General features: G+C 39.1%; 1 protein-coding gene across 1 annotated transcript in view; it reads right to left on the minus strand.

The window, feature by feature from the left end:
• KLHL29 (kelch like family member 29) overlaps positions 1-25,728 on the minus strand; it is a 238,396-nt gene that overhangs the window by 58,497 nt on the left and 154,171 nt on the right. Inside the window, 1 exon segment of the mRNA XM_066314729.1 lies at positions 10,878-11,016. Coding sequence (XP_066170826.1) covers positions 10,878-11,016 — 139 coding nt within the window.

Genomic DNA, 25,728 nt, shown 5'->3' on the forward strand with positions numbered 1-25,728 from the left:
ACAGCAAAGAGATTTGTTTAGGTCTACATTTAAACAAGCTCCAAGAGCTCTTTAACAGCTTAATTTTATGGTAGCTTTTGGGGAATTCTTTCAGATTTACAAATCATGTATTTCTCTAACAAGGTGATAGACCTGAGCAATGTGCAAGCAGAACTGAACCTGCAGATAAGCAGGAAGCATAGCTATACTCTGAATGGGTGAGGTGGGAGTTACTGAAAAATATTCTGCATTGTCTGGAATAATTAAGTCCAACGAAATCAAGCAAACGCCTTTGAACTTAGTCTGGCTACTTATCCTTCAACTTAATTGCTTCAACTAGGCAAGACAAAGGCACAAGGAATCTTTTAAAGCAAAAGATGGCTCGATTACACTCTCAAATAACAAATCAGAATCAGTGTCCCTTTCTGTTAACTTATATATAGGAAAGAGCAAAAATGTTTAAATACTTGATAGCAAGAAAAATAACCCTAATATCTCATCTGCAAGATCTAGTAGTGGAGCTGACAAAAGAAAAAGTAGAGAAATTTACATTTTTGGTATTTATTTGTCCTTGAAAATCATTTCGAAACATGTAATACGCACAGACAAGAATCAGCCATAGTGCTTTCAAGTTTAATAGTGATGCAACTGAAGTTTTCTGTATCTTGAGTTATAAATAGATGTGTATCTATGCATTTTTCTTGCATTATTTGTATCAACACGTTCCCATAACAGAATGTCTGTGTGATTCTGCTCAAAACATTTAATAGTGAGATGCCTTGATTTGCGAAGCCACATTTAGAGTCTGGCTAAAGTAGCTGTGTAAGTGAAACACCGCGAGCGCATCAATTTGTCAATTTATGGACAGTGCTACCGCCTCTCATTCAGCCTTCCCTCTTGGTTTGGATATGCTGCCTTTAACTGGCTTGCAACATTATTTTGACTGACTAATGGTTTGGCTACAGATTCACTCAATTTTAGATCAAATATGAAAAGCTACCTATACCCAGTGCAGATGCCAGCCAACGCTCTGTTTACAAGCTACAGTCACAAAGTCAAAACAAATTCTGGATGTTCAAAATGGAGCCATCTGCACGGAATAAACATGAAAAATGTGAAACATTTTATGTAAATGTACATTACTGCCTAGGAACAGTTGGTTCAGCTTCCGCCCAGGCTGCCTGGTTGAGAACAGGAGGACTGACAGAGTCTGTGACACCTATTTACATATGATGCCATATGACTCACCGTGCCGTAGACTCAGAGGTATGACGTATATTTAAGCTTTGTGCTCCAAAAGGGCACCGAAATAAATTATTATCTTTTAAAGTAAAAGCACACTTAGAATTGTTATTTGTAATCTTTTCCTAGACAAGTGGGACTCGGTATATAACTTTTTCCTTTTGTCTCTCCAAGTTCCATCTGTGAGCCTACCATCACTACCTGCTTCTCCCAGCAGGACACAGCAGGAAAGAGCTAGCTCCATAATGTAACTTCAATTTTGTTCACATTTCACTCAGAATCTATCTTGAAGGAACAGGAAAACACTCTTGTTTTGGCAGTGTAATAAAAAAAGAATTGTTGTCTTTGACTATCTATAGCTCAGGGTCTCATACAACTGAGGGATCTGAATCTCATGCACTAAATGCACATGTTTGAGCTGACGGAGGCTGCAGGATTGCTGGCAGCAAAGAGGTTCTCCAGCTCCACCCTGGACTGAGGAAACTGAAGCCCATATTTTAGGGCTGGTCCCTCCCTGCATGGACTAAAGCAATGGCCTGTCCCATCACCCAGCTGCCTTTTTGCCTCTCCACCCCAACGCCTTCCCAGGATTTGCCCTATCAGCTCAACATGCTGATCTTGCTGGCTTGTTTTCATAATTAGGAATATAAATGTTTACCCTAAAGTAATTGTGTTCCCATTATAAGAGAGCTACATATTCTCTACCAAGATAGACAGGACAATAAAAAAAAAATCAAATTTAATTGCTTTGTTCCCTGGACAGTATTTAGGACTCCAGAAAACAGGAAATCCAAGATTTTCATGTAAGATGAAGCACTTAACCAAAGAAAAGCTACTTCTTTTTATCTCTGTCAAATTATTTTGATTACCAAAGAAAGGACTCCAGACTGGGGTAGACAGCTTCTCATGAGGCTTAAGAGTCTGTTAGCTGTGTGCTCATTAGAAACTGCTGTTCAAGTAGACACAATTTAGACTGTACATCTTGTTTATTGTGGAACTTTAACTTTTTACTTTAATCCTTAAAGCACTGAAACTTCAGGCAAAGAAGAGAGTGCAATGATGCTGCATTTTAACTGTCCGCTATTTGATTTTTTCATGGTCCTCAGAGTCATTAATTGTTCAAAACCAGTATGTCTATGTATCTTGGGAGAAGCAGAAAAGAAACTCTGTTAAATCATAGCCAACCTTCAGCTATGTACATATCAGACTCAGCACTCTACATGGAAAGTTGTATTTTGTACTGAATATCTTGATTTATCATAATTATGGGTTCATGAGATATAAAAGCATAGATGCCCAAACATATAGCATATATTTCCACGACATGCACCAAGAAACATATGCATATGGAGGTAATAGGTTATTTACCAAGTTATACAAGTTTATGCAGCTGCAAGGTAATCAATCATGTAAACGATGACAGGAAGGGACATTTATAGAGCAGCATCATTGCAATACGTATGTCATAAGGCACTGAATGTTTTATTAAACAGGATTTAAAAAAAAAATTACACCCCAGCACTGCTTCTGCTTTGGAATTGTTTTATCAGCTCAAAATGTATTAACTTGCAAATCTTTGCCTTCGTTATTCTATCCTGTAGATAAACATTATCTTTGAGCCTCAGTCACTATCCATCTGTCTCATGAGAGAAGAAAACATGTACCGTAATGGTTCTATTGTATGATTACAATAAAGAACTAGTAAAATCACAAGATTAAATAAATTACATTGTTTAAACACAGGCTTGCAAATTCGTCAGGAAAATTTACCTGACCAACAAATCCATTTGCTCACTTTTTATCAGGATGTTGATACAAATAACGTTCCTTGTTCCAGGCAAACAAAATCTGGCAAGACTAGTGTAACTTATTAGGGTCAAATGCTGCCAGTTTGCACCTGCTCTATCAGAAGAAAATCAGGAAAATTAATGGCTGTGAGCTCGGGCACGCACCAGCAGCTCCTGCTAATTCACCATCACAGAAATGATCATTACAAACCAAGACGAGCAATGGGATTAAGAGCAAATGCTTTTGTTCACGGACAACATGGCCAGAATAAAATAAAGCAAACAAAAGAGCCACGTTTCCTATATACCCTTAATGCCATTCACTGAAGGAACACAATCTAAATGCTCAGCCAGGACCATTTCTAAAGGCGGGATCAGCGGCAGCCTGTAACGCTACAGTGTCGGAGATCACAGTCGGAGGCACAAATCTGGCTCCCTGCTGAGATTTAAGAAAGAAGATGACGATTTGAAGATGCTGGCTTAAACGACTGGCAAGTGAATGAAGAAGTGAATAGCAAGTGCCCTTGGAAGAACAGTGTTTCATGACCTAGACTTTTCCTAGGGACTGAGAATAAACTGCATCTCACAAGGTACTAGGGAAGAAGCAAAAAAACTGGGCCAACTTATTAATAGTGTGGGATCTACCTTGTTTGCAAGTATTTCTGGCAGCCTAATTCAGTGGCAAAACAAACTGGGTGGGAGCTACTATTTGTTAAAGGTAAATGAAAGATGCAAGCAGGTTCTGGGGGATTATATAGGAAGGAAGATTAAAAGTAAGTTGACAGAATAAAAAATTTATTCTCATCAAACTTAAAGCTCAAACCCTTACCCAACTCCTATCTGATTTCTTTTAATGATATTTATTACACCATCAAAAACCAGCTTAGTACAGAGCTGGCATGCAGCTAATAAATCTATTTCTTAGGAATGTGGTGAAATTTATACAAGTAATTATCTAGGTAGTCTATCCAAGACTCTTTCTCATCATTGCAATGCCTAGAGGGAAAACAATAATAAAATAATGATAACCACCATTATTATTTATTACTACTACTATGATTATGGCAGTGCCCAAAGATCCCAATCAGCATTACAGTAATTAGAATTAATTCTGTCAGGCACTGGTTTTTTCTCCTTCAGCTACAGGGTGCTGCTAGTGCTTTTCTACAGTATTTATAGATCCAGAGACATCAACGTAAGGCATGACAGCACCTCACCTATGGCCACAGTATAGGCAGGAAAGGGCATGTGGCTGTTCTCACTCCATCCCTGCCCATCCACCCTGCAGAACTGCTCTGAGTATTTCAGACACCAAAGCTCAGCACAGTGCAAGCAAAAAGAGGGCACTGCGATCAGATGTGATCATAACCTGGTCATATTAATTCAAATTCATTATCCCAATCCAGCAGAGGCTAATCCTTGATGATATAAATGAAAGGAGTGAACTACTGATCCCTGGAGCTACTTACAAGCAAGTTGGAGTTGGAGATTTGATTACCCTCATTTTAGGGCAAGACTGGATTTTGGAACTGCCCCAAAAATGACAGTTTTCATGAATATGGCTCCTATTTCTATGTAATGGAAGGTATTTTTTTCTCTGTTGTCTTTGATTAATTTATCTTACACTGCACCTTATTAGACAACTGCTCCCTTTCACCCCTGAATTTTAACAGAGTTAAGCCTAGGCAGAGCTGTGAGACCTAAGTAAATACAGGTAGGTTGCTTGCACCAGCATCTTCAGAGATGTTGCATGACAGCTGGGTGGCTGGGTACAGCTGGAGCAAGAGAGGTGATTAGTTTGTCATTCCTTGGGTAAGATCTGCAGAATTTGTGATTGAGTCTAGAAATTATGAGAGCAAGAAGCCCCAGCTACAGTAAACAGAGATGCTCTCAATGAGGGAGAGGGGTGAGAGGTTCAGGGATCTGCTCGGTGACTCTGCAAACTGCTGACATTACAGGGCAGAATTTTACAGGCAGAAGCTTAATTTCTGTGCTGCACCTCAAGACTTGAACAGGAGTCTTTCTGTCCTTCTTGCCAGGGTTTCTCTTCAGAGTAGGGCACATTGCTCTGCCCCTCCTTGCAGAGTGGCATCCAGCCCAAGCCACCTGCAATGGGTTTTGTGGCAGTGCAGAACACCACTGAATATTTGTAAGCTGCCATTCATTTCTGTAGAAGACCATACATTTTTGCCTGATGAAAACACATTTTCCAAGCTCTGGCAGCTGAGAAATTTGAAGCCCAGCAGGGAGCTCCGAGGGGCAGGCGGGTGGCTGCCTGGGCAGGCAGAGCGAGTGCAGTGCTCATGGAAATAGGCCACTGAGAGCAGGGGACTGTGTCCCATGCCAAGATCTTGTGCCCAACACACAGCAATTATCACTGCCTCATTTAAGAGAAGAATCGTGTCCACAGCACAATTTACACCTGTCCCCTTGCAGTAAGGGGTGAAGGATATTTTACACTCTCATGCAACCTCCCATTCTCATAGTTTAAATGGTTTAACAGAAACCCCTGGCGCTCCTTCTCTAGGCACAATGTACCTCTCCTGGCATCTGAAACAAACATCATATCTTTAACTCCTTATTTCTCTGTTTTCAACTACATGTTATAGTTTGTTTCCACATTTATTCTATTCTACAATGGAGCTGAAGTATGCAGATGTGGAAATGCTGCTTGCTCCTCTCCCAGAGTTAAAAGCAAGATTCTTAACAAGCAGGAAAACATGAAGGGGTCACTAAGAGTAGATTTTTCTTTCATCCTGCTGTTTCTCATTTTGGGCTTTTTAGAACGTAAACACAAACCAGACAGTCTGTTTTCCAGACACCTAAACGCTTTTGCAGTTTTGTCAGGCTGTTTCAGATGGATAGTGGCAGGTTTCTCTGTTGTGCATCCAAATGCTCTCTTTCCACACAATGGTGTAAAATGCAGAATGACATCTTTGTCTTCTGCATAGGTGTAAAGCAAGTGGAACTTGGTCTTCTCACCCTAAATGCTTTACTTCTCCTGCCCTGCCTTCAAGGCCTCAGAGAGTACTTTAAAAAAAAAAAAAAAAATCAAAAATCTGAAGACTTGAAAAAAAGGCAGGGTATTGTGGAAAAGCAATTTGGCCACGAAGTCACTGGGTCTGCTTTGTAGGAAAAGAAGGATGAACATAACAGTGCCAAATTACAAAGCATCCAAAATACTGCTTCTTGTAACAGAATCTCTTTGTACATAAGACTTACTGTTTTATGCCAGTGGAATCAAGATGACTTAAAGATTAGAAAGCATCATTAAAATCTAATCTTGAGAAGATAAAGCTTGTAGGACAAGATCTGTGTATCTTTAGGAACTGGCCAGAGAGAAATCTACTTGTAAAAGCCTGCTTATAAAAGCAAGCATTTTGGCCAAGAAGAGACTTTTATGTCAAGTGCTTCCTTTTAATAATGTCATATTTGGTAGAAATTCCAGTACTTTGGGTTAAGAAGAAGAAGAAAGCAGCAAATTAAAATGTTCCGGTGAAACATTTCTTTGCTGAGGAAGTATCAGAAATTCCATTTATTCAGCAGCTGCATTTGTCTATCCCAGATACAGCTGGAAACAAAAAAATATGGCTCTTCATGGGATTTTCCATTCATTCCTTCCTCCCGGAACACACACACCCCCCCACACCCACCTTCCATCATTTCTTCTAGGGCAGATACAAAAGGCAGAGCTCATTTCTTTCCTCCCCCAAAGCAAGAATGTTTTAAATAAGAAAATCTGTGCTCTGCAAGAGGCACATTTTGAAGATGCATTTTTTGATGGATCTGGATCTGTCTCTTTTTTTTTTTTTTCTATGTACACATATAAGCATAAACATGTGCCATTAAGAAAGACACTAGTTTCCATAAGAAATCATTCATGTCCTTTTAGTCAACTATGATTCAGGCTGGGTGACTGGTCTTTCTCTCTGGGTCATGAAAGATAAGCACTTCCAGGAGGCAAATCATGCTGTTTATCGTGAGATGGGATGTATCGTCCTACAGACATTCCCATCTTTCCTCCCAGCTGCAGAGAAGATGAGAGAGCCAGCTTAGGCTGGACCCCTGAGGGAAGCAATGGAACACTCATCATAAGTTCACTGTCTATGCAAACCACCTCTCTTTTACAGTAAAGGGGGAAGGATTCCTCCTTCACCTCACTGCAGACTGCAGTAACAGTCAGGAAGGTGAGGTTAGATTCAGCCTGCCTTAGATGCTAACCCTGGATCTAAATGTTGGTTAGCTAACATGAGACATAAGCACCTCTCATTGGTCCAGGGGCCCTGCCTGCATAGAAGAACCTGAATTAGGAGAAAAAAGATCCTTCAGGAAGCCTTCAAGGTTCTTCTCTTCATTGTCTGTATCATAAATTAAGATAAACCTTGTTTGAAGATGGCTTGTTCCATGAATAGAAAAGCCAAGAAGGTTGGAGTCAATGTGATTGGCAGCGCACTCAAAATATGTAAGATGGCCTTTAGGGACAGTGCCCCAATCCAGCTGATGTTTATCATCCATTTTTCTCCTGAAGCCATACACTGCAGTAGTCCTTTACGGATCCTCACCTTGAATCTCAACTGTCTCCCTTCATGGGCACAGGGATGTGGAACAGGTATCAGGAATATTTCACACCTGCTGCTCCTAATACACCTGATCATTTTCAGATGAATCTGCACTGAAGCGGGCTGAGATTGTTTTCCATGGTAAGCTGCTGTTGGGAGGGAGATGAACACCAAATCTTGGCTTAGTCTTGAGTACTGTGCAGCCCCTGACAGGGATGACCTGTTTTCAAAAGAGGTGCCTGGTATGGTGCTGAGCTCAGGCTCAGGACTGGACTATACCAAGCTCAAAAGGGCTCATATATGTGAAAGAGAACTCACAGGGCATGGAGAATTTTCCAGAGGAGGAGCAGAATGCTCAGCACAGGATTAGCCGTTTTCTGAGAAACTAAAAGGGTTTCAAAATGCACTCTCATGACCAAATTTGTTTTGTAAATAACTTTAGAATTGTTTTGGACAATCAAACCTGGTTATCATTTCTTTTATCAGTGCAATAAAAACAACATATTTTCTTCCTTGCTATGACTAATTCTCATCAAATAGCCTTCCTCAAGATGAGCAATAACTCTAGTTCTATTATGTTTTTTATCTGTATTTTGGTTTTATTTTGAGAAGGAAATAATTGATCTTATTCGATTTTGAACATTTCTCTTTCATTCTTTTGAGACACTACTTGCTATTCTACCATCAGATACCAACTTGAACACACAGTAGAATCAATGGCAGAATATGAGGTTAATAATAACCAGCCTGTGGCAAATAATAAGCTGAAGTAAATACTCTGAAAGATTCTATTTCTGCATGTTTCTATAGATGTACATAGTACCTTCATGAATAGATCATATTCTCACTGATGTTTCTGGTGACACATCGGTGCCTTTGGTTGAAATGACACTAGGGTTTAACCCTGGCTTGCACTGATTGAAATGGCCTTTCTATTATATTTAATATAAAGAGATCTCTTTTATTCTTTAAGAAAAACTGCCATTTCTTGTTTTGATTTCTATAATAATACAAGGAGTGCAATATAAATCACATAAAGCTTTAAGTGCTGTCTCAAAGGAGCTGCTAACAAATATCATAGAGGATTCTAGATGTATTGTATCTGTAAACATTTTAACTCTATGAACTATAATGATTCTGTATTATTAAGGGCATGATCCCACAAAAAATTGAGTGCCTCTTGCAATCTGAGCCCTTAACTTCCAGGGGCTTTCAGAAAGGACAAGGCTTTATACTGCAAATATCTTACACAAAGATGTCTTTAGAAATTCCACCCCATAGCCTTAAGTTTATTGTCTCGTAAAGACACATTCGCTCAGTTTACAGCTGAATATTTATTTTTCTCACCTGACAGTTTTGCAAACTCAACTTGACATCAAGCTGAATTTTTTCTTATTCAAGCATCATCATCAGTAATAAAGGTATTTTTGCCTTGGATACACCTGTGCAACTCCATTAGCCTCCATCAAGGTTACATGTGTGCAGATGAGGTTATATATGGAAGGCAACTGGGATGGAGAGACCTGACGGTGGACATAGATCGACCTCCAGAATATTTATTGCTGCTGATGATGTGAAATAAGGCAGAAAGGGGTGAGTTTAGCAAACAGGCTAAACTTTCCACTATGTTTTTCTTGTAATGCATGCAAGCCTTATGTGGGCAGCTGAAAGACAATATGTGCTGAAATCTAGACTAAAATATTGGATTTTAGATTTTTATATTGTTTTAACTAAGTTTATAATAAAGCAGTGCTCAATTTAACATATATCTCCATTTAATAACTAAATAATAAAGCAGCAAGATTCGTCAGTGTGCCTAGAAATAGATGCTGCCTGGTGACTTCTGCACACAAGCAGATGTCTTCACAACGAAATCCAAATGACAGTCTTTGGACAGTCAGTGATTTGGTTTCTGTAAGCTGGTTCTATGATTTTTCTTTTCCTGTAGACTCTATTCTTTATCACCCTGAAAAGCATATACTGTAGCCTTAACAATTAAATAATAATGACCAGACAGAAGAGAAAGGACAGGAGAGATCTGGCATAGCTCCTGCTAGCAATCATTAGATTTACAGAGGGGAAAAGACATGCTTCCTAGGCCAACATATTTTTTATGAATAATTGATAAGGCAGTCAGTACAGTTATATCACAGAAATGTAATATATATCCATAATTATAGAACCAGCTTTGTGCAGAAGGACACAATACACTGAAAGGAGATACCAGCCAATATGCCATCCTGAAATAAAATACAGTCACTATTGTGTTAGTTGGCAAAATTTAAATACAGGATTTGAAGCAAGCAAAATGTTCTTTAATCCCATTTTTTAGCACAGTCCAGGCTCAGTCTGCTCAGGAAAATACTGCAAGGCAAAATCAGCAGCCGCATTAATTTGCTGATGATTGAGAGAAAAATGAAAGTTATCCTTGTTCTTTTTTTCTCCCTACTTGCTACTCTAACTTACTAATAATACGAGAATACCAATTTATTCTTATGCAAGTATATGAAGCATACAAATTGAAAAATCAGTGTAATGGAAAAAAAAGATTATCATGCACTGTTTAGAATCAATCAGCTAGAAACAGAGGGGGGGAAAAATGCGAAGGTGGAGACACGACGTTTAGAAAATGTACATACTGTATCTACCCTAAGCTGAAGTGTTCGTATGAAAAACCTAATGTTAGTCCAACATGCAGACTGAGCTACATTTTGACCAGAAAATCATCTTATTTCTAATTTTTTTCTAGAGAAATTAATCAGTTGTCTTTTCTTCTTTTAAAGGTCCCCAAATAATAAAAATATCAATCCCTTTGCCCATAAAAGCCACACAAAACTATGTAACAAAGATTTCGGGGTGAAGGGGATTACAGTACTCCAAATGCTTTATTTGCATGATGTCTCTGCACCGTTCACCTGAATGCTGATGGCTTTTTGCAGCCAGAAGCACAGACTTTTGTCACGTGTGACACAGTCCCTTGCAAACATCGACAGCAGTAGTTTTTAGTTGTGGACTGAATCACCATTAGCAGTGAAGTTTAAATCTTAGATCTCTCAGTGGTGGAACATTTTCTTCGGCCAAAACCAGCCTCTACTCATCAGAAATAATTACACTGTACGAGTCAGATGTGTAACAAATGGATCTGTGTCTCAGTTTGGAAATACATTCAGAGGAGGTGGAAAGAATGGCTACTGGCTCTGTGACAGGAGATTCAATCTTCATAAACCTGCAAGAGAGGGGAGGAAAAAAAAGCGACACAAATGCGCCCTACAAAAGAACAGAGCAGATCACAGCTGGAAGGAAGGCAAACCTTTTAATCAGGTCCTTGAAATACAAGCTGCAGGAAGCTAGAACATTTTGGTGGACTTCAAACTCTTTGCCTTCAACAATAATTTTCAGGTCTGTAAACTCTTTCGCTCTGCGTTGCTGGTTCAACTCCTTCAACATTTCTGCAGAACAGAGAAGACAGACAGTGCCAGGGTTCCCATTAAGAGTTTTTTATTTTTACTTTTTACTTTTAATTTTTTTTTTTTTTTGTAAAGAAGTAGAGAAACAGGAAATAATTGATATTTTTGTTGGTAAGATTGGCTCAACACAGACAGTCAGAAGTTACAAACATAACATATTAAAGAAATAAGAAAAAGAAAAAAGCAGGAACCAGTAGGTCTAAACAACTGAAATATATATACACAGAAAAATAAAAGCAAAAACAATTCCTAAATTTGGAAGGGTTAAAAATGAAAATAAAATATTTCAGCATTAGCAAATCAGAAACACAGAGAATGCATTATCACAGAAATGTTAAAATAATTTGTTATAATCAAAATCAAGAGCTAATGAATTTCTATCCAAATGGAAATAAGTTTTAAACATACTAGAATAATATTAGTAAAAATGGCATTATGATGCAATATGAACTGGATATGGGTCAAAATAATAAAACCACAAGACCTGCAAAAATAACTTATCCTTAACATAGTAAAAATGTGTTAAGCCTCTCAGTTAACATAAAAAATAGCAGTTCTAAATAATATATAAATTACAGTGCACAGAAAATTAGCCAAATTAACAATGCACCTTGCAATATACCTCAGCTATATAGACTACAATTGTATATGTTTCAGAATTACCTTAAAAGCATCCTTATGATAAAAAAAAAATCTCATGCAGAGAATAAATTACTGCCTTTTATAGCAATTCCTATTTTTTGCACTCCAAGGATTTTTACCATCACAGCATTTTTATTTTTTAGCCTTCAATGGCTTCATTTACAGCAACAATCAACTTTCACACATCATGAAAGAATCATAATGATTAAAATAACCTATGAAAGTGTTTCCATCCTGCAATAAAGCACCTACCTTGCGTGATGCCTCCTTTTATAGAGCCTATTGGTGCTAACAGAATGAAATGATAGCATGCCACGTCTCCATGTGGGGATGTGAACTACTAAGCAACCTACATGTTTTACATGCTGCCTGGACTTTTAAGGCTAAGACTTCCCTCCAACTTTGCAGACCAAAGTGGCTATCAAAATGAATAATATACTTTTCACCTGGGCAACAGCCTGGCGGTTCAGAAGCCAGTGATCAAGATGACAGAAGAGCTGATTTTAAATACTAAAGGACTTTGGCTTTATTTTATGTTTGCAATAGGTCAAGGTTCTCATTTCCTCAGTGTAACACCCTGAACACATTCCTCTTCAGACAGATCTGTAAATCAACAACAGTTCCTTACGTGGAGTCCTTACATGAAGTAAAAGGGACCACAAGGGTGTGTAACTGTGCTCAAAGCTACTGACAGGCTTGAGCAAGAGCTGCCAAAGCACTGCCAAAGGGTCTCATGGTGAAACCCAGACCCAAATAATCCCTGTGCTCTTGTGCTTCCCCCAAGGAAACTTAACAGGAAACATTTCAGCCAAGCACTAGTGTTTAATGACACAAAAGCATGCAAATATACAACTGTTTAATGAAAAGAAATTGAAGCTCTCCCAAGCCCCAACATCTGTGGTGCATATTTTTCAGGCCTAAGTAAATAAATGTCACCTTGCACATTTATGTCTTTTTAATGGAAACACAGTAGTGTCTGAAAGGCTAATTATTCTATGCTGAAATGGGTCAGTGCTCTCCAGAGAGCAAGCAGATCATTAGAGAGGGCACAGAAATAACAGCAGGCTTTTGTCAGATCTATAATAGGGGAAAATAAACCACTCTGTCCTGTGGGTGCTATAGCAGGGACTATTTTTAACAAATTCAGCTGAGGTAAAGCACAATGATACATTTTGAGCAAAACCTAAAATGAGATCTGAATGTTCACTCCTGTGCAGGGGAGTCTCAGGCTTTTGCTAGAGGTGTGATGCCTGAAGTCTCACTGCACAATGAACACTTTGAGCCTCAGCTAAAGACCAAGGATTTGGTCTTGGATGGTTTGGGCACAAAGGGTGTTATACTTGATTGATGGCCAAAGTGACTGAGGTCTCTGGTTTCACAGGATCAGCACCACCTGCTTTATCAGTTGCATATATTTATGGAGGAAGCATTTTTCTGTTCCTTTTCACATATGAACAATTTTTTTTTTCCTTTCTCTGTCATGGTCCATTTTCCCACTTTCATTTACAGCAACGACATTTTCCCCACACCAATTTCCTATCATTTCATGTCTTAAAGACTGTTACTTTTCCCTCTAAACTTTCTGATACTCTCTCCCCTTTTCAAATTTACCCAACCACTGTCCTTTACCCCCATTTGCACTTTTCCTAAGTTGCTATTCAAGTTCCATTTCTCTTGTATCTGTGACTTTACACCCTTCGTTGCAGAGGCCTTTCAGGACAAGGGCTCCATCCATGACTAAGTCATACAAGCCTAAGATTACGCTTACACAAAGGGTCAATCTCCACCTCACCTCATTCCATCTCCCTCTTTTAAAGCTCATGATCAATTATTATGGTGTTCAAAGGGGCACAACTGTATGAATAGCAACTGCACAGATGGATCCTGTGGGAGAGGAGAGGAGAGGAGAGGAGAGGAGAGGAGAGGAGAGGAGAGGAGAGGAGAGGAGAGGAGAGGAGAGGAGAGGAGAGGAGAGGAGAGGAGAGGAGAGGAGAGGAGAGGAGAGGAGAGGAGAGGAGAGGAGAGGAGAGGAGAGGAGAGGAGAGGAGAGGAGAGGAGAGGAGAGGAGAGGAGAGGAGAGGAGAGGAGAGGAGAGGAGAGGAGGACAGGGAACAGAGTTTAGTTGTACTCTTGAATTGGTATGGGGTTTTAGGAAGTGAGCTCAGGGTAGCAAGTTACTGAAAAACAAGACACAAAGCTAAGCTACTGTACCTATTGATGCTGCGCTCTCTGTGCTGCTTCCAGTACTGTGAGAGCTGGTTTGAGCATCTAAGTCCCCAAACAGCTCCCACAGGTAATGGGATCATTATCTGGACTTGCTGAGCACCCTTTAATTACACTCAGTCCTGGGCACAGTTTCTATCTATGCTCTTTACACACTTGAATGTGCTTTATGCTGCATGCATTCATTAAGGGATGCAAACCAGAAAACAGGTCTGGAGCAGTGATGCAATTTGGCTCATAAAACCCCAGAAATCAGAACAAGTTCTAATCAGAAATCAAAGCTCCTCTTTTTCCTACAGACATTTGGAGGCCCTGATTCCCTCCCTGCTCCCCGAAATTGCTACAGTGCTGTCCACAGAGAGATGACTATGAACTGTCCTGAATTTTTGCAGCTCAGTATCTGAACTAGAAAGAGGAAAGGCAGGTGGAGAGGAGAAGGAAGTCAGGAGACTGCATTGATTCATCGATCTTCCTTGCTCAGGCTCCTTTGTATTACTAAATAACTAGCAGGCATTAGTATTGGACACAAGGTTATATCAGAATGGGCCCTCATTCTCAGAGTATTTGTAATGCTCACACTGTGCTTAGCCAGGCATTAATGATTTATGAGGACTCAGGATGAGTTGCAAAACAAATTTTTTCACCAGGTAATAATGCCTGCCGATGAGTTGTAAAAGAAGAGGCAACACAGTGCAGTCCTGGCAGTGAAAAATGACCTTAGCTGGCTCCTGCTAGTCCCTCTCCTGGGCTTCTCCCAATTTTCAGCATTTCCTCAAACAAATGGAATTTCCTGAAACCTTCAAAAAGAGATGTGCCTGGAATTTCCTCCCGGTTATTTATTCCTCTAATTTATTTGTTCTAGTGGACTTTATTTTCTTTGGGTTTTTCCCCCCCTCATTTGACTATTTGTTTTATTAAGAGATTCAGGTAAAAATGAAGTGCAAGGACAGTTCAGGCGCAAGGTTTCATCAGGGTGAGCACTGATGTTTCCTCCCCTCAGGGAATCACAGCCACTGCTTCTACCCTAGTGCAAGGGATTTTCCCTTCTTGCCACAGGTGCACACCGGAATGAGATTCTGAAACCAAACCAGTCCTCTCTGTCCCCTTCTTCACTAGTGATATTAAATCTCAGTGTTAAATTCTCAGTGAAAGACTGGTCGAATACTTTCTTCATAAAGAACTGCACAAGAGACACCCCAAAATTACATGAGCTATGTAATGGCTTAACCTAAAGGGGACTTGACCTGAAACCTGTAACTGAACATCTCTGTGGAACTTGTGAGAGGCAGCATTTTCTGTCTTGCCATTATCATTGCTTGGGGCCATTTAATATAATTATATTGAGAGTCCCAGAGACAATATAGGTCAGAAGGTGTAAGTGACTTTCCTTAGGTCAGGAACAGAGCCAAGAAGAACTCAGAACCTTTGATACTTGGGTCTCCAGCTACAGCCATCACACCACATTTTCTCCCTCTTAATTAATGGACAAATTACAAATTAAACTAAAGAGCCCACAAGTTTTGGATCCAATTCAGAACCAATCACAACTGTGTAATAATGTAGATCAAGTAATGGCAAAACACATTATATAGTGAGTATTTTTTAAAATTTCTTATAATGAGAAATAAAAAAGAACAAGGAACTTATTCCCAAAGTTTATTTATTCTGTATTTTAAGCACAGTGAAGACTGGATACTTAAAGACCCTCTCTAATGCACATTCCCATGGCACAATGGAAGCTCTCAGGTTTCTTTAGATTTTTAATAAAGTACTCTTCACTTAAAATCTAGTAGATAAAGCCTTTAAAGGGGGCAGCAAAAACCAAAATATAATGAGTCATAAAATATGGAAGAATCATTTTTACGAACAGCTTTTAAAATAATTTACTTGGGAAAACTAACCTCATATGAAACTGCAAAAGGTAATTGATGAAACGTCACTAATTATTCTTGTGAGGAATGTGCAAGAGACCAGTGCTTGCTCACACAGGCTCATACTTTCATGATTGGGACAGAAAATGTGAGAAAGCCAAGACAAGTTACCAGGAGGAAAATCCAATTACCTTTTACCCTCAATAAGTATGGAGATTAATTCACAAGGTTATGCTCTAGTTATGCAAAACAATAATTTTAACCAATAAGCACCAGCACTGCCCACACTTGCTTATTTTTATAGTGGCAGAGTATAGGTAGATACAAGAAACTATATGATGAAGCAGAAGATCTACAAGTCAAACAGGAGCTGTGAGTGACAGGAAGGAGTTTACCATGGTGAACCTTCCCACATGAACCACACAAGAACTCAGGATTTTTTGCCACTTTGACAAGTCTCTTGTTCTCCTCACCACAACACCCACAGACACACAGAGGACCCCAAAGCCCACAGAGGTACCCCAATAACCTGCTGAATGTACCCTTCTGTTGATACGTTGCTTGAAGCAGCTGCAGAGAGGTAACAACAACTCTGTGCCCAGCTGCCTCATTAGGCCAGGCTGGAGAAGTTAAGCAGACACATTTGGCACTACAGTGGCTGATGCTGTTCTCTACTCCTCCAGACACCCTGACCTGGCTGAACACCATCCTTCCCTTAAGGTCTTCCATGATGTTCAGCATGTGGGTTAGTTACTTCCCAGTTGAAGAATACAAAAATCAGCTACAGCATATTCCCCGTGATGTGAAGACAAGCACACACCTCCGGAGAACAGCTTTTTACTTGGGACTGAGAAATTAAATAGGTCCTTTAATCTCTTTTGGCATGAAAGGGAAAGGGAAATGAGTGAAGCCTGGTGAGAATCACTAACAGATGAAGGTGTTTCAGACTATAGAATAGCCTCAGTTGGAAGGGAACCACAAAAATCATTGAGTCCAACTCCCAGTCCTGCATAGGACAGCCCCAAGAATCCTAACATGTGCCTGAGAGCATTGTCTGAACACTTCCTGAACTCTGTCAGGCTTGGTGCTGCGACCACTGCCCTGGGAAGCCTGTTCCAATGCCCAACCACCCTCTGGGGGAAGAACCCCTGTGATCTTCAGTTTCCTTCCTGGACCCTGAAGATTATACATCCAGTTACCTGGACTGTCTCTGCAGTTGTATAGAGACAGAGCTTGTCTCAGGCACAAGGCAATCAGTTCTGTGTGCTTGGACAGGTAGGACATACTGTCTCTCCCTAGGGATTACCAAGGGAGATAAAATAATTAGTTGGGACCAGACAGTAATTTCTTTTTCTTTTGCAGAAGGAGAGAACTAATATGTTGCAGATAAATACTTCCACCTTTTTTTTCTTACTGGATTTGAATTTCAGTGGAACTTCTTTACCAAGAGCAGAAGGAGAAGGGGGCGTAAGAAAGCTGGGACTGCCTGTGCAAGGATCCTTTATTGGAGAGATGGGGGAGGCAGACAAATGGTGAAGCATTCTCACTCTGGACTGATCTCCAAAGAGCCAAGGCTGCTAAAGGCTTAGGATGGAGGTGCAAAATACTGTCTGCACGATACTGGTGTGCCCAGTCCTGCTCTCACAGTCTCTATTCATTATGGAGTTTCCACAGGACACCATCCTGCACCCAAGGCACATGAAAATGCTCGATTGGTTCTGGTTATCTCCTGCATATTCTGCTTTCCTAAGCCCTTAAGCCAGATAAAATGAACTGAGAAAAGCTCAATACTGAATATGAGCATGGCAAGGCCATGCCCTGATGAGTTTGTGCTACCCAGCTACCCACCCTGGTGAAGATGGAGCATATGCTGATGGAGAGGTATCACTGCTGGCACAGCTACACCAGCCTCTGAACAAAGCCAATGGGAGTCGTCTTCTGCTGGGTTTTGTCAGCACAGCAATGTGAAATGCAAGGTGTGAAGTTGTCATACTCCAAGCTGATACAGCCACGGCAGTAGGACTTTGTAGTGCAGACCGACCTGTCTAGATCTTCGTTGTGTTGACACTGTTAGACACCTGTGCTGCTAAAGAAAACAGTAACAGATGCTGGAGAGTTGGAAAATATTTTTAAATCCTGCTGAACACTGTGTACGTGGCTGTATATGACAATTCTACTCGAAGGACTGTTGGCAATGAGATGCCCTGTTGTGCTAAATAACTCCTTGTTGTTCACATAGGCAAATTCTTCTCACCTTATGATGAGAAAGAGTCAACAAAGTCAGCTGTGGTGATTACTCTCTTGAGGAAGACAAACTGCAACTCTATGTGTAAATGGAACCTTTCTAAATATACTAAAAACTCAGGCAAGTCATCGTAACATGTTTTGAAACTAATTTTCAGGCTATTATCATCACTGGAACTGACATTAGGAGGTACCTCAAGGCTGCCTTCACACATTACAGAGCATTACAGAGTTGATATTTCCCTATATTAAACCATAGAATTATTTCAACATATTTTCTGATTATATTCAGAGACAAACTACACCCTTAATCTCTAGGGGGAAAATAACCACAAAGCTTTAGATGCAACTTTAGAGAGATTTTGGTAACAGTTATGCATTAAAATAATAAAAAAGGAGTCTGGGGGCTAGAATGCCTTTGCTGCTTTGATTTATGAAGAAAAGTCTTCCATGGTATCCATGCCTGCTAATTTATAATCAAACAGGGTTACAAATGCAGAGTGAGCATATGTGACCAGGTTTGAAAATGAACTGCATTTATATTACATAGACGGATGCAAAGAATGAGAAAAGAATTTGGTGACAATTTGATCTCTTTTATTTTCCAATGCACACTGTGATCCATGTAAGGAAAGGCAGCAAGACCAAAGGACCCAGCATAAAAATACCCACTGTGATGTTGAGATAAAGATGTAGCTTCCTACATCAGGATCTGCTGGGGTTTTTTTCAGGATTCACCCCTGATTAAATACAAAGTTGGCTGCAGCCTGTTCTATATTGGCCAAGGCGAACAAAGCCCAGGAGATCCCAGCAAACTGCCAGTCTGGTTCCCCTCTCCACATATAACATGCCACTATGTCAGTTAGCACTGTAACTTGATTTCCAGGCAGACAATAATTCTCTCTGGAGACAAAATGAGAGAGACAGGCAGAAAGAGGAGGAAAAAAAAAAACACCACCCAATCTGTGAGCACTGGAAATGCAGAATAGCCCAGATTCAAGGGGAAATTTAGTTCTGATTGTTTTATTTGCTAGCAGGCAGACCTGAATATCAATCTACATTTAAGGGGAGGCTAAAATATTTATTACTACGTGGTCTGGGATGAATTCAGTATTATGCTAATTGCTGGTAGGAGAAGACTAAGAGATAGCTTTTGGACCTTTTTGATCTTTTTATGTAGTGCAAGGCACTACATAAATGTTTCCCAGTTTGGAAGGCTTTGAACAAGCAGCACCCCCGTCTGTGAAACCGATGGTGTGATCACCAACAGGCTCCTGACACGGCAGCACTAGTAAAACACTGACCAGTTTTGGTGCCAGTTGTGTGTTAACAGCAGCCACAGGCACATCTGCACCACCCGTCGGCAAACAAAACACTTGTGTTCCAAAAGGAAAAAAAAAAAAAGGATTTCTAAAAACAAATCAGTGATGTATCCAGAGCAAATTGCATCTCTTAGACAAAAAAAAACCCCAATCCCCAAAATACCACAATTCTAAGGTATAACACCTGACAATCAAACACTTCAAAGCACTTAACATACATTAATTAGCAAGGATGAGGCTGCTCCTCTGCCCATTGTAAACAAAGCAGTGCTGCCCAGCTTCAACAGGGGCAGGGCTTAGGCTTTTCGTAAAATGTACGTAAGTGTAATCAACATAAGTCTTTGAAACACATTTTTACTAGACAGAGGTAATGCATGTATTTTCTAACATTCACATACTGCTGTACAGGATGCCTAACGAAAGCAAATAAAAGCATTCAAATCTTGAGCACTGAAATCTCACCCTTTCAGAAGGTATTATATACATCATCTATAAATAACAAAATATTAAATCGCACTGTTTAGGCCTATATACTCAGTGGATGCTTTAGTACCAGGCATGTGTTATGCACTGGGTTAAATGCATGTGACAGTATTTCTTGGTCCAGTGGACATCTTATATCATAGAGAACTGGTTTTTTGATGTGCCCCCACAATAAATCTTAGTGATTCATTACACTATCAGAACAGATAAATGTAATCAAATATTGCAAAGTAATAATAATAATAAAAACAGAGAAAGAGAGGGAGAGAGAGAAAATGCTCTCTGTCAAATCTAGGCCCTCCCTGGGGTATTCTGCAATCCAACAACTCCACTTCAGCAACTGGTTTCCTGCTGTGTAGCTTCAGCAGGTGTGGGGGGCTGCAATCATGACTATTCACGACTACAGAAATTTTTGTAGTAGTTAAATACAGGGCTGTTAACTTACCTAAGAATCACAAATGACTACAGGCTTAGAAAAAAATGATAAATAAGCTAGTTTTTGGGCCCCCTGAGCTTTAAGAACATGGTATTTTACGTTAAAAATGCCATAATTTGTGTCAAGATTTCCTCTGAACATCATCCTACTTACAATAATTTCAAATCTCTAGATTCTATCAGTCCTGAAGATGTGAAAGACTTTATAATTATTTTTTTTCTCCTACATTTTAAAGCACTGCAAAGTTTTCAAAGTCTAACAGTACTGTAGCTGTTTAGGAAACATTTTGTATAATGTCCTTCTCACTTCTGACAAAGTAATGTTTTCCTGTAATAGGGTAAAACCATGATTTTTAACCCTTTATTTTTAAGCAAACTTCTCGGAAGGTATTTCTGTTATTATTAAGAATTCTGGATAAATCCTAGTAAAGTCACTTCCCAGTATCCATGTTGCCTGAGCAGGGGGTTTGTATAGTATGGCAAGAAAATATGAACCATAACTAGCTGATAACGTAAGAAACCATTTAACTGCGAATGTAGTTTCTATTCATAGAGAATTAAGTTATCAGGATGTGCTTAAGTAGCTGCCTTACCAAACTCAGAATTAAAAAAAAAAAGGAAGAGAGACACTTTTAAGAAGTCTGTAGAGATTAAAGAACACAGATTTATTTAATGAGAATTAAAATTTATGGGCTCTCTAAGAATTAAGCAAGCTTATAAAGACTATTTTGAGAGCTGAATGGCTTTCACATAATGAAGATGGCTGATAAGAATTGGCTAAAACATTTCAAAAACAAACGAAAACAAAGGAACACCTCAGAAAACATGGTGATTAAGTCAAAATTTCAACTGCGAAGGCAATATACAAATTTCACAATCATTTCATAATCCGAAAATGCTACTACAACCAACCCGCAAAGGTGCTGAACCCATGAAAGGATGACAACAGGCAATTTCGAATCTAGACAAGCATGAAAGAAGCATGTTTTTCTCCTTCTGTGTAGTTATGGCAACAGAGAGATATAAAACCCCTCCTAACTGAACAAGGGCTTTTTTCCTCTCTCTGCTCCCATCCACAACTTTACAGCTGTCACCACAAGTCATCCCGCTCGCTCCGGCACGCCAGCAGGCAGCGAGCCGGCGTCTGAGGCGAGCGCAGAACAAAAGAGGCTGCAACGCAGCTCCAGTTCAAATGACAGCCTCACCAGGGCTCCAGCCCGCACTGGGAAGACAAAGTTGTAAAGTTTCACAAAAGAACTGAAGTGAATTTCTTCTCTGGATGTCCTAGTGGGAAATCAAAGATCTATTTTAATTTAAGGTACTTGCAGCTTTTCTTGCCTAATGACCGAAATAGCTAGAACAAGAGCTGCTCAACAGTAGTTTGCAGGTTTACAGGGGTCCATAAAGCCACTTGCACTGATCTGAAAAGCCAAATACACAGGAAAGCATTAACTGTTTCCACTTGTGAATGTGGGCATGAAAGATAGTGAAATGTAAGAAATGTGGAGGCCTGGGAGGTATCTTTGAAAACTATTGTTGAAACTGAGGATTCTGGAGAGGGGATATGTTAAAGCTTTAGGCCAACAGAAAATAACAGGATTTAATTTAGATAGAAGATTCTTGATGGGAATTGAGCGACATTCATGCATAAGCAAGCTACTTCACTGATCTGTGACATGCAAAACCAGGACTTAAAACCAAATGAGAGGAAGGCTTCCTCTGATGTCCTCACAAAGCGCAGCCTTAAACTCAGTGATGAAAGCTCCAAAAAGGAAAATACAAGATTGGAAATGAAATAACCACCATTTATTATCAGCGGCCTTTTGAATTTGTATTTTGCATTCCTCAGGAACAAAACAGTCAGTGATCATTTACTTTGTCTTCAATGATATTTTGCCCTATGACACAATAGAACCTGGTGTCTCTAATCAGAGTGTGCTGTGTGTCTGAACCAGTTTCAGGGGAGGTTATTATAATTTCATTCATTTTTTTCTCATGTCTCCAAACCATAAATTTACACACACACACACAGACACACACATAATGAAAACGGTGGTACTTTTACTTAAGTATGTGGCAATAGCAGTTTATGTGTACTAAATTAACAACCCTGGGAACAACCTCATTAAAAATCTACAGCTAAACTTCAAGGGCTTTGTGATTCCACCTCTCGTGTACTTGTCCTCCCTGCTCCGACAGCAGAAGGCCAACATGCATTGAAGAAGAACAAACATCTACCTGTGCAAAAGTCGCCCTTTATGTTTCACATGAAATGTCAGTATTTCAAAAGCTGGTTTTGTCTTTCTAAGTACCTGTGACCCTTTCAGTGGACTAAAGATTTCATGGACAAAGTCTTAAAAATGAAAATAGTTCTTAATTTCTTTCTTTTTCCTTGGCATGTACATTTTTACTTTGCTGTAGAAAATGTCATTAATAGTGACAATATGGCACAACTGTCATGTCTCACAGTGCTGACGTCTTTAGGTTAGTTTGGAAACGTTTTTTCTAGGTCATTATTTTTAATTAATACAATGAATTAGTATATTTTTATTCAAAATGTCAAACTGTTTTAATCATAACACAAATATGAAACATTGACCTAGAAAATAGGACGTTTTTATAGTACTAAATAGCAACAACATAATTAAAAGCATGACATTCTAAAATGAAAATAGTGTATTTGACCATTTTACATCTTAATGAACTATCATATCAACTTGCTATTTAAATTTCATTAAACTGGATAACAAATATAAAATACATTTTGAAACAACATCATTTCTCATAACCAATTCTGGAAATATGTACCTTGTTAACGATGGTTAAATGACTTTTCTAATTAGTGTGGTTTGGGAAAAACTGATTGAAATGGCATTTTACAGGAAAAAATAGTTTCAAGGATAATTTATTTCACTGAAGACATTGTCAATACTCCATCAAGCAGTATCTACTTAGCCATAATCAGAGCGTGCTTCAGCTGTGTGGCTGCGCAGTATCTCATGGAGTTAAACTGACAAAAAGCCTTTCTAAGTACACTGAGTATTTCCCAGTTCTAAAGCAACACACTTGTTCAGCTGAGAGGAGGTTTTGGTCCCCATGGCTGTACTGTATAAGAATTACAGTTACAGAGACACACACACACTTGCAACACCAGCAAAGAAACACTGTTTCTTGATTTCCTGATTTTTAATGTTAATTTTCCAGTTAACTTAACTTACGTCTTGGCTTTTAATTTTCTAAGTTAGCTTAACTTATGTCTTGGCTTTTGTTTCCTCTTCCTTTTTTTTCTTTAACTGTTACTCTTCTATTCTTCAGCTCTTTCTTATACACTTGTGATTTTCTCCTAGCAATAATTTTTAAAGGTAGCAACATATCATTGAGAATGTGATTAAGATAATTCAGTGCATTCCTAAGGACACAAAATTGCTCAACTCAAGAGTAATTTGGGTAGGCTGCAACTTATTTTCAAAGATTCATAATGCTGTAAATGTAAAATAAAACTGAAGGTGAAGCAGCAGCTCTGGGGTCCTTGTCTGTGAGAACTCTAAGGAATGAAAAAACCCAACAAAACCACTGAAAATGTAGATTAAATTTTTCAAAATGCCTAAATAACTTCTGAGCCTGAGACTTAACAGCTCTTGGAAATTTAACCTATCTGTAATTTGTCATAAAGACAAACAATGATTTCTCTTGAAATAATAGGATCAAATTGCTTTTGACTAACCAAAGTAATGTCAAAGGTTAAAAAGATAGAGCAGGAAGGCAAGAGCCTACTCTGTAAAAGAGCCATTCATCAGAGCTTCAAATCTCTGCTTGTTCTCCAGGGAATAGCCTGCAATGACAACTACACACAAAAGCAAGACATCCCCTTTTGTAGGGGATTATACAATTCTTGTCTTAATCACATGAATTTCACATCATTTTCATACCAATCTTTAATACTGCACCAATCTTTAATACAAGTAAAAGAAGTCAAAGTTCGGAACTCTGGAAGTTTGGAAGTGCTTACTCTAGTTATTCTTATATTTTCCTTCCTCTGTAGTTGATGAACTCAAGAAATAGTCCAAAGGATTATTTTTTGGTCCCTAGTATTCATTGTATAAATGAGAAAAATTAATGTAACTCCGTAAAAACAACTGTACAGCATTGAATCGAGCTTCTAGAAGGAAAAAATACATTCAATAAAGGACTCAATTTGAATCTACTTGAGGAACTATCTTTTCAAGTTCTTTTTGAAAGCAAAATGATAATATGGTTGCTGTGCACCCACTTATTTGGTGGTGCACTGAAACAATGCCTTCCTTATACCTAAAAATTAGGAAGTAGCAAAGATTTCCAGTACAACAAACTTTTAAAAAAGTAAGATTTTTTAAAATAACTAGCAAGCCAGGTGCTGTAGATTTGTTTGGAATCTACTGACAAACAAGCCTGCTGATTATATTTTTGGGTTATTTTCTCTTTTCTTTTCTTGGAAGAAGGCCAAGTAGACTTAGAGGCAAAATTCAGATGAACAAAGCTAGGAGTAAACCTAGTAAAAAGACAGCTTGGAGCAGAACAACCATAAATAAAGTAAAGCAAGGAAAAACAAAACCAAAAACAAAACCACACAAAACACAAACAAACAAGCCCCAAAACCAAAAAACCAAACCGAACCAAAAACCAAAAAAACCAAAAAAAAAGAAAGGACATGGAGTTTTAAAGGCTTGTGCCAAGCCATAGAAAATGGAAGACACATTTTTAAGCAAAAATGGTAGAAGGCAACACTATAAGGAAAATCTGACTCTATTAACTGTGCAAAGCATAGCTGTTTTAGGACCATGCCAGAGGTAGAAAACAGACTGCAAATGATCAAAGAGGCTATTTTATGTTATAAAAAACATATACTACCTCACATAGACATAGTGAATATCATCCAGGAACATTAACAGCAGTTATTCTGGAGTTAAATCCTTGTAGACCAGGCTAACTCTAAAACAATGCAAGTGTAAGAGATCTTTAAAAGTTACACAACTTGCTAAGTGACAGGTATGACGAGAGAAACACTCTGCTACTTTGGACCTTCCTCAAAGAGACGCTTTTCCTCCCATGAAACAGAGTTATAACTATGCAGATGTGGCAGATGTTAGTATATGAATATTTATAAATCCAGAGGATATTCTGGTCTACCTGACCAGGCATGCTAATATTTGAATAGATTAATCAAAGCACTGAGTTCACAAAACAAACTGCCCGCTCACCTCCTCTGAGATGGAAGTGGTTCATACTTGGAGTGATGTGATGCTTGAGGTACTCAGCCCCAGAGCTCATGCCTGTATCACCTCACGAGTTACTGCCAGACCTTGGAAGGGAGTGTAGGGCAGCAATAATGGGTTTCCAAAGGAGCCAGGGCATGACAGAACCACACCATGTGATGAGTGGTGTATGGGCATTGCTAGCCAGGGTTGAACTCAGGCTGGTCTGGTGGGGCTGTGCTT

The sequence above is a fragment of the Sylvia atricapilla genome, chromosome 3, assembly GCF_009819655.1.
Source record: "Sylvia atricapilla isolate bSylAtr1 chromosome 3, bSylAtr1.pri, whole genome shotgun sequence".
Taxonomy (NCBI): Eukaryota; Metazoa; Chordata; class Aves; order Passeriformes; family Sylviidae; genus Sylvia; species Sylvia atricapilla.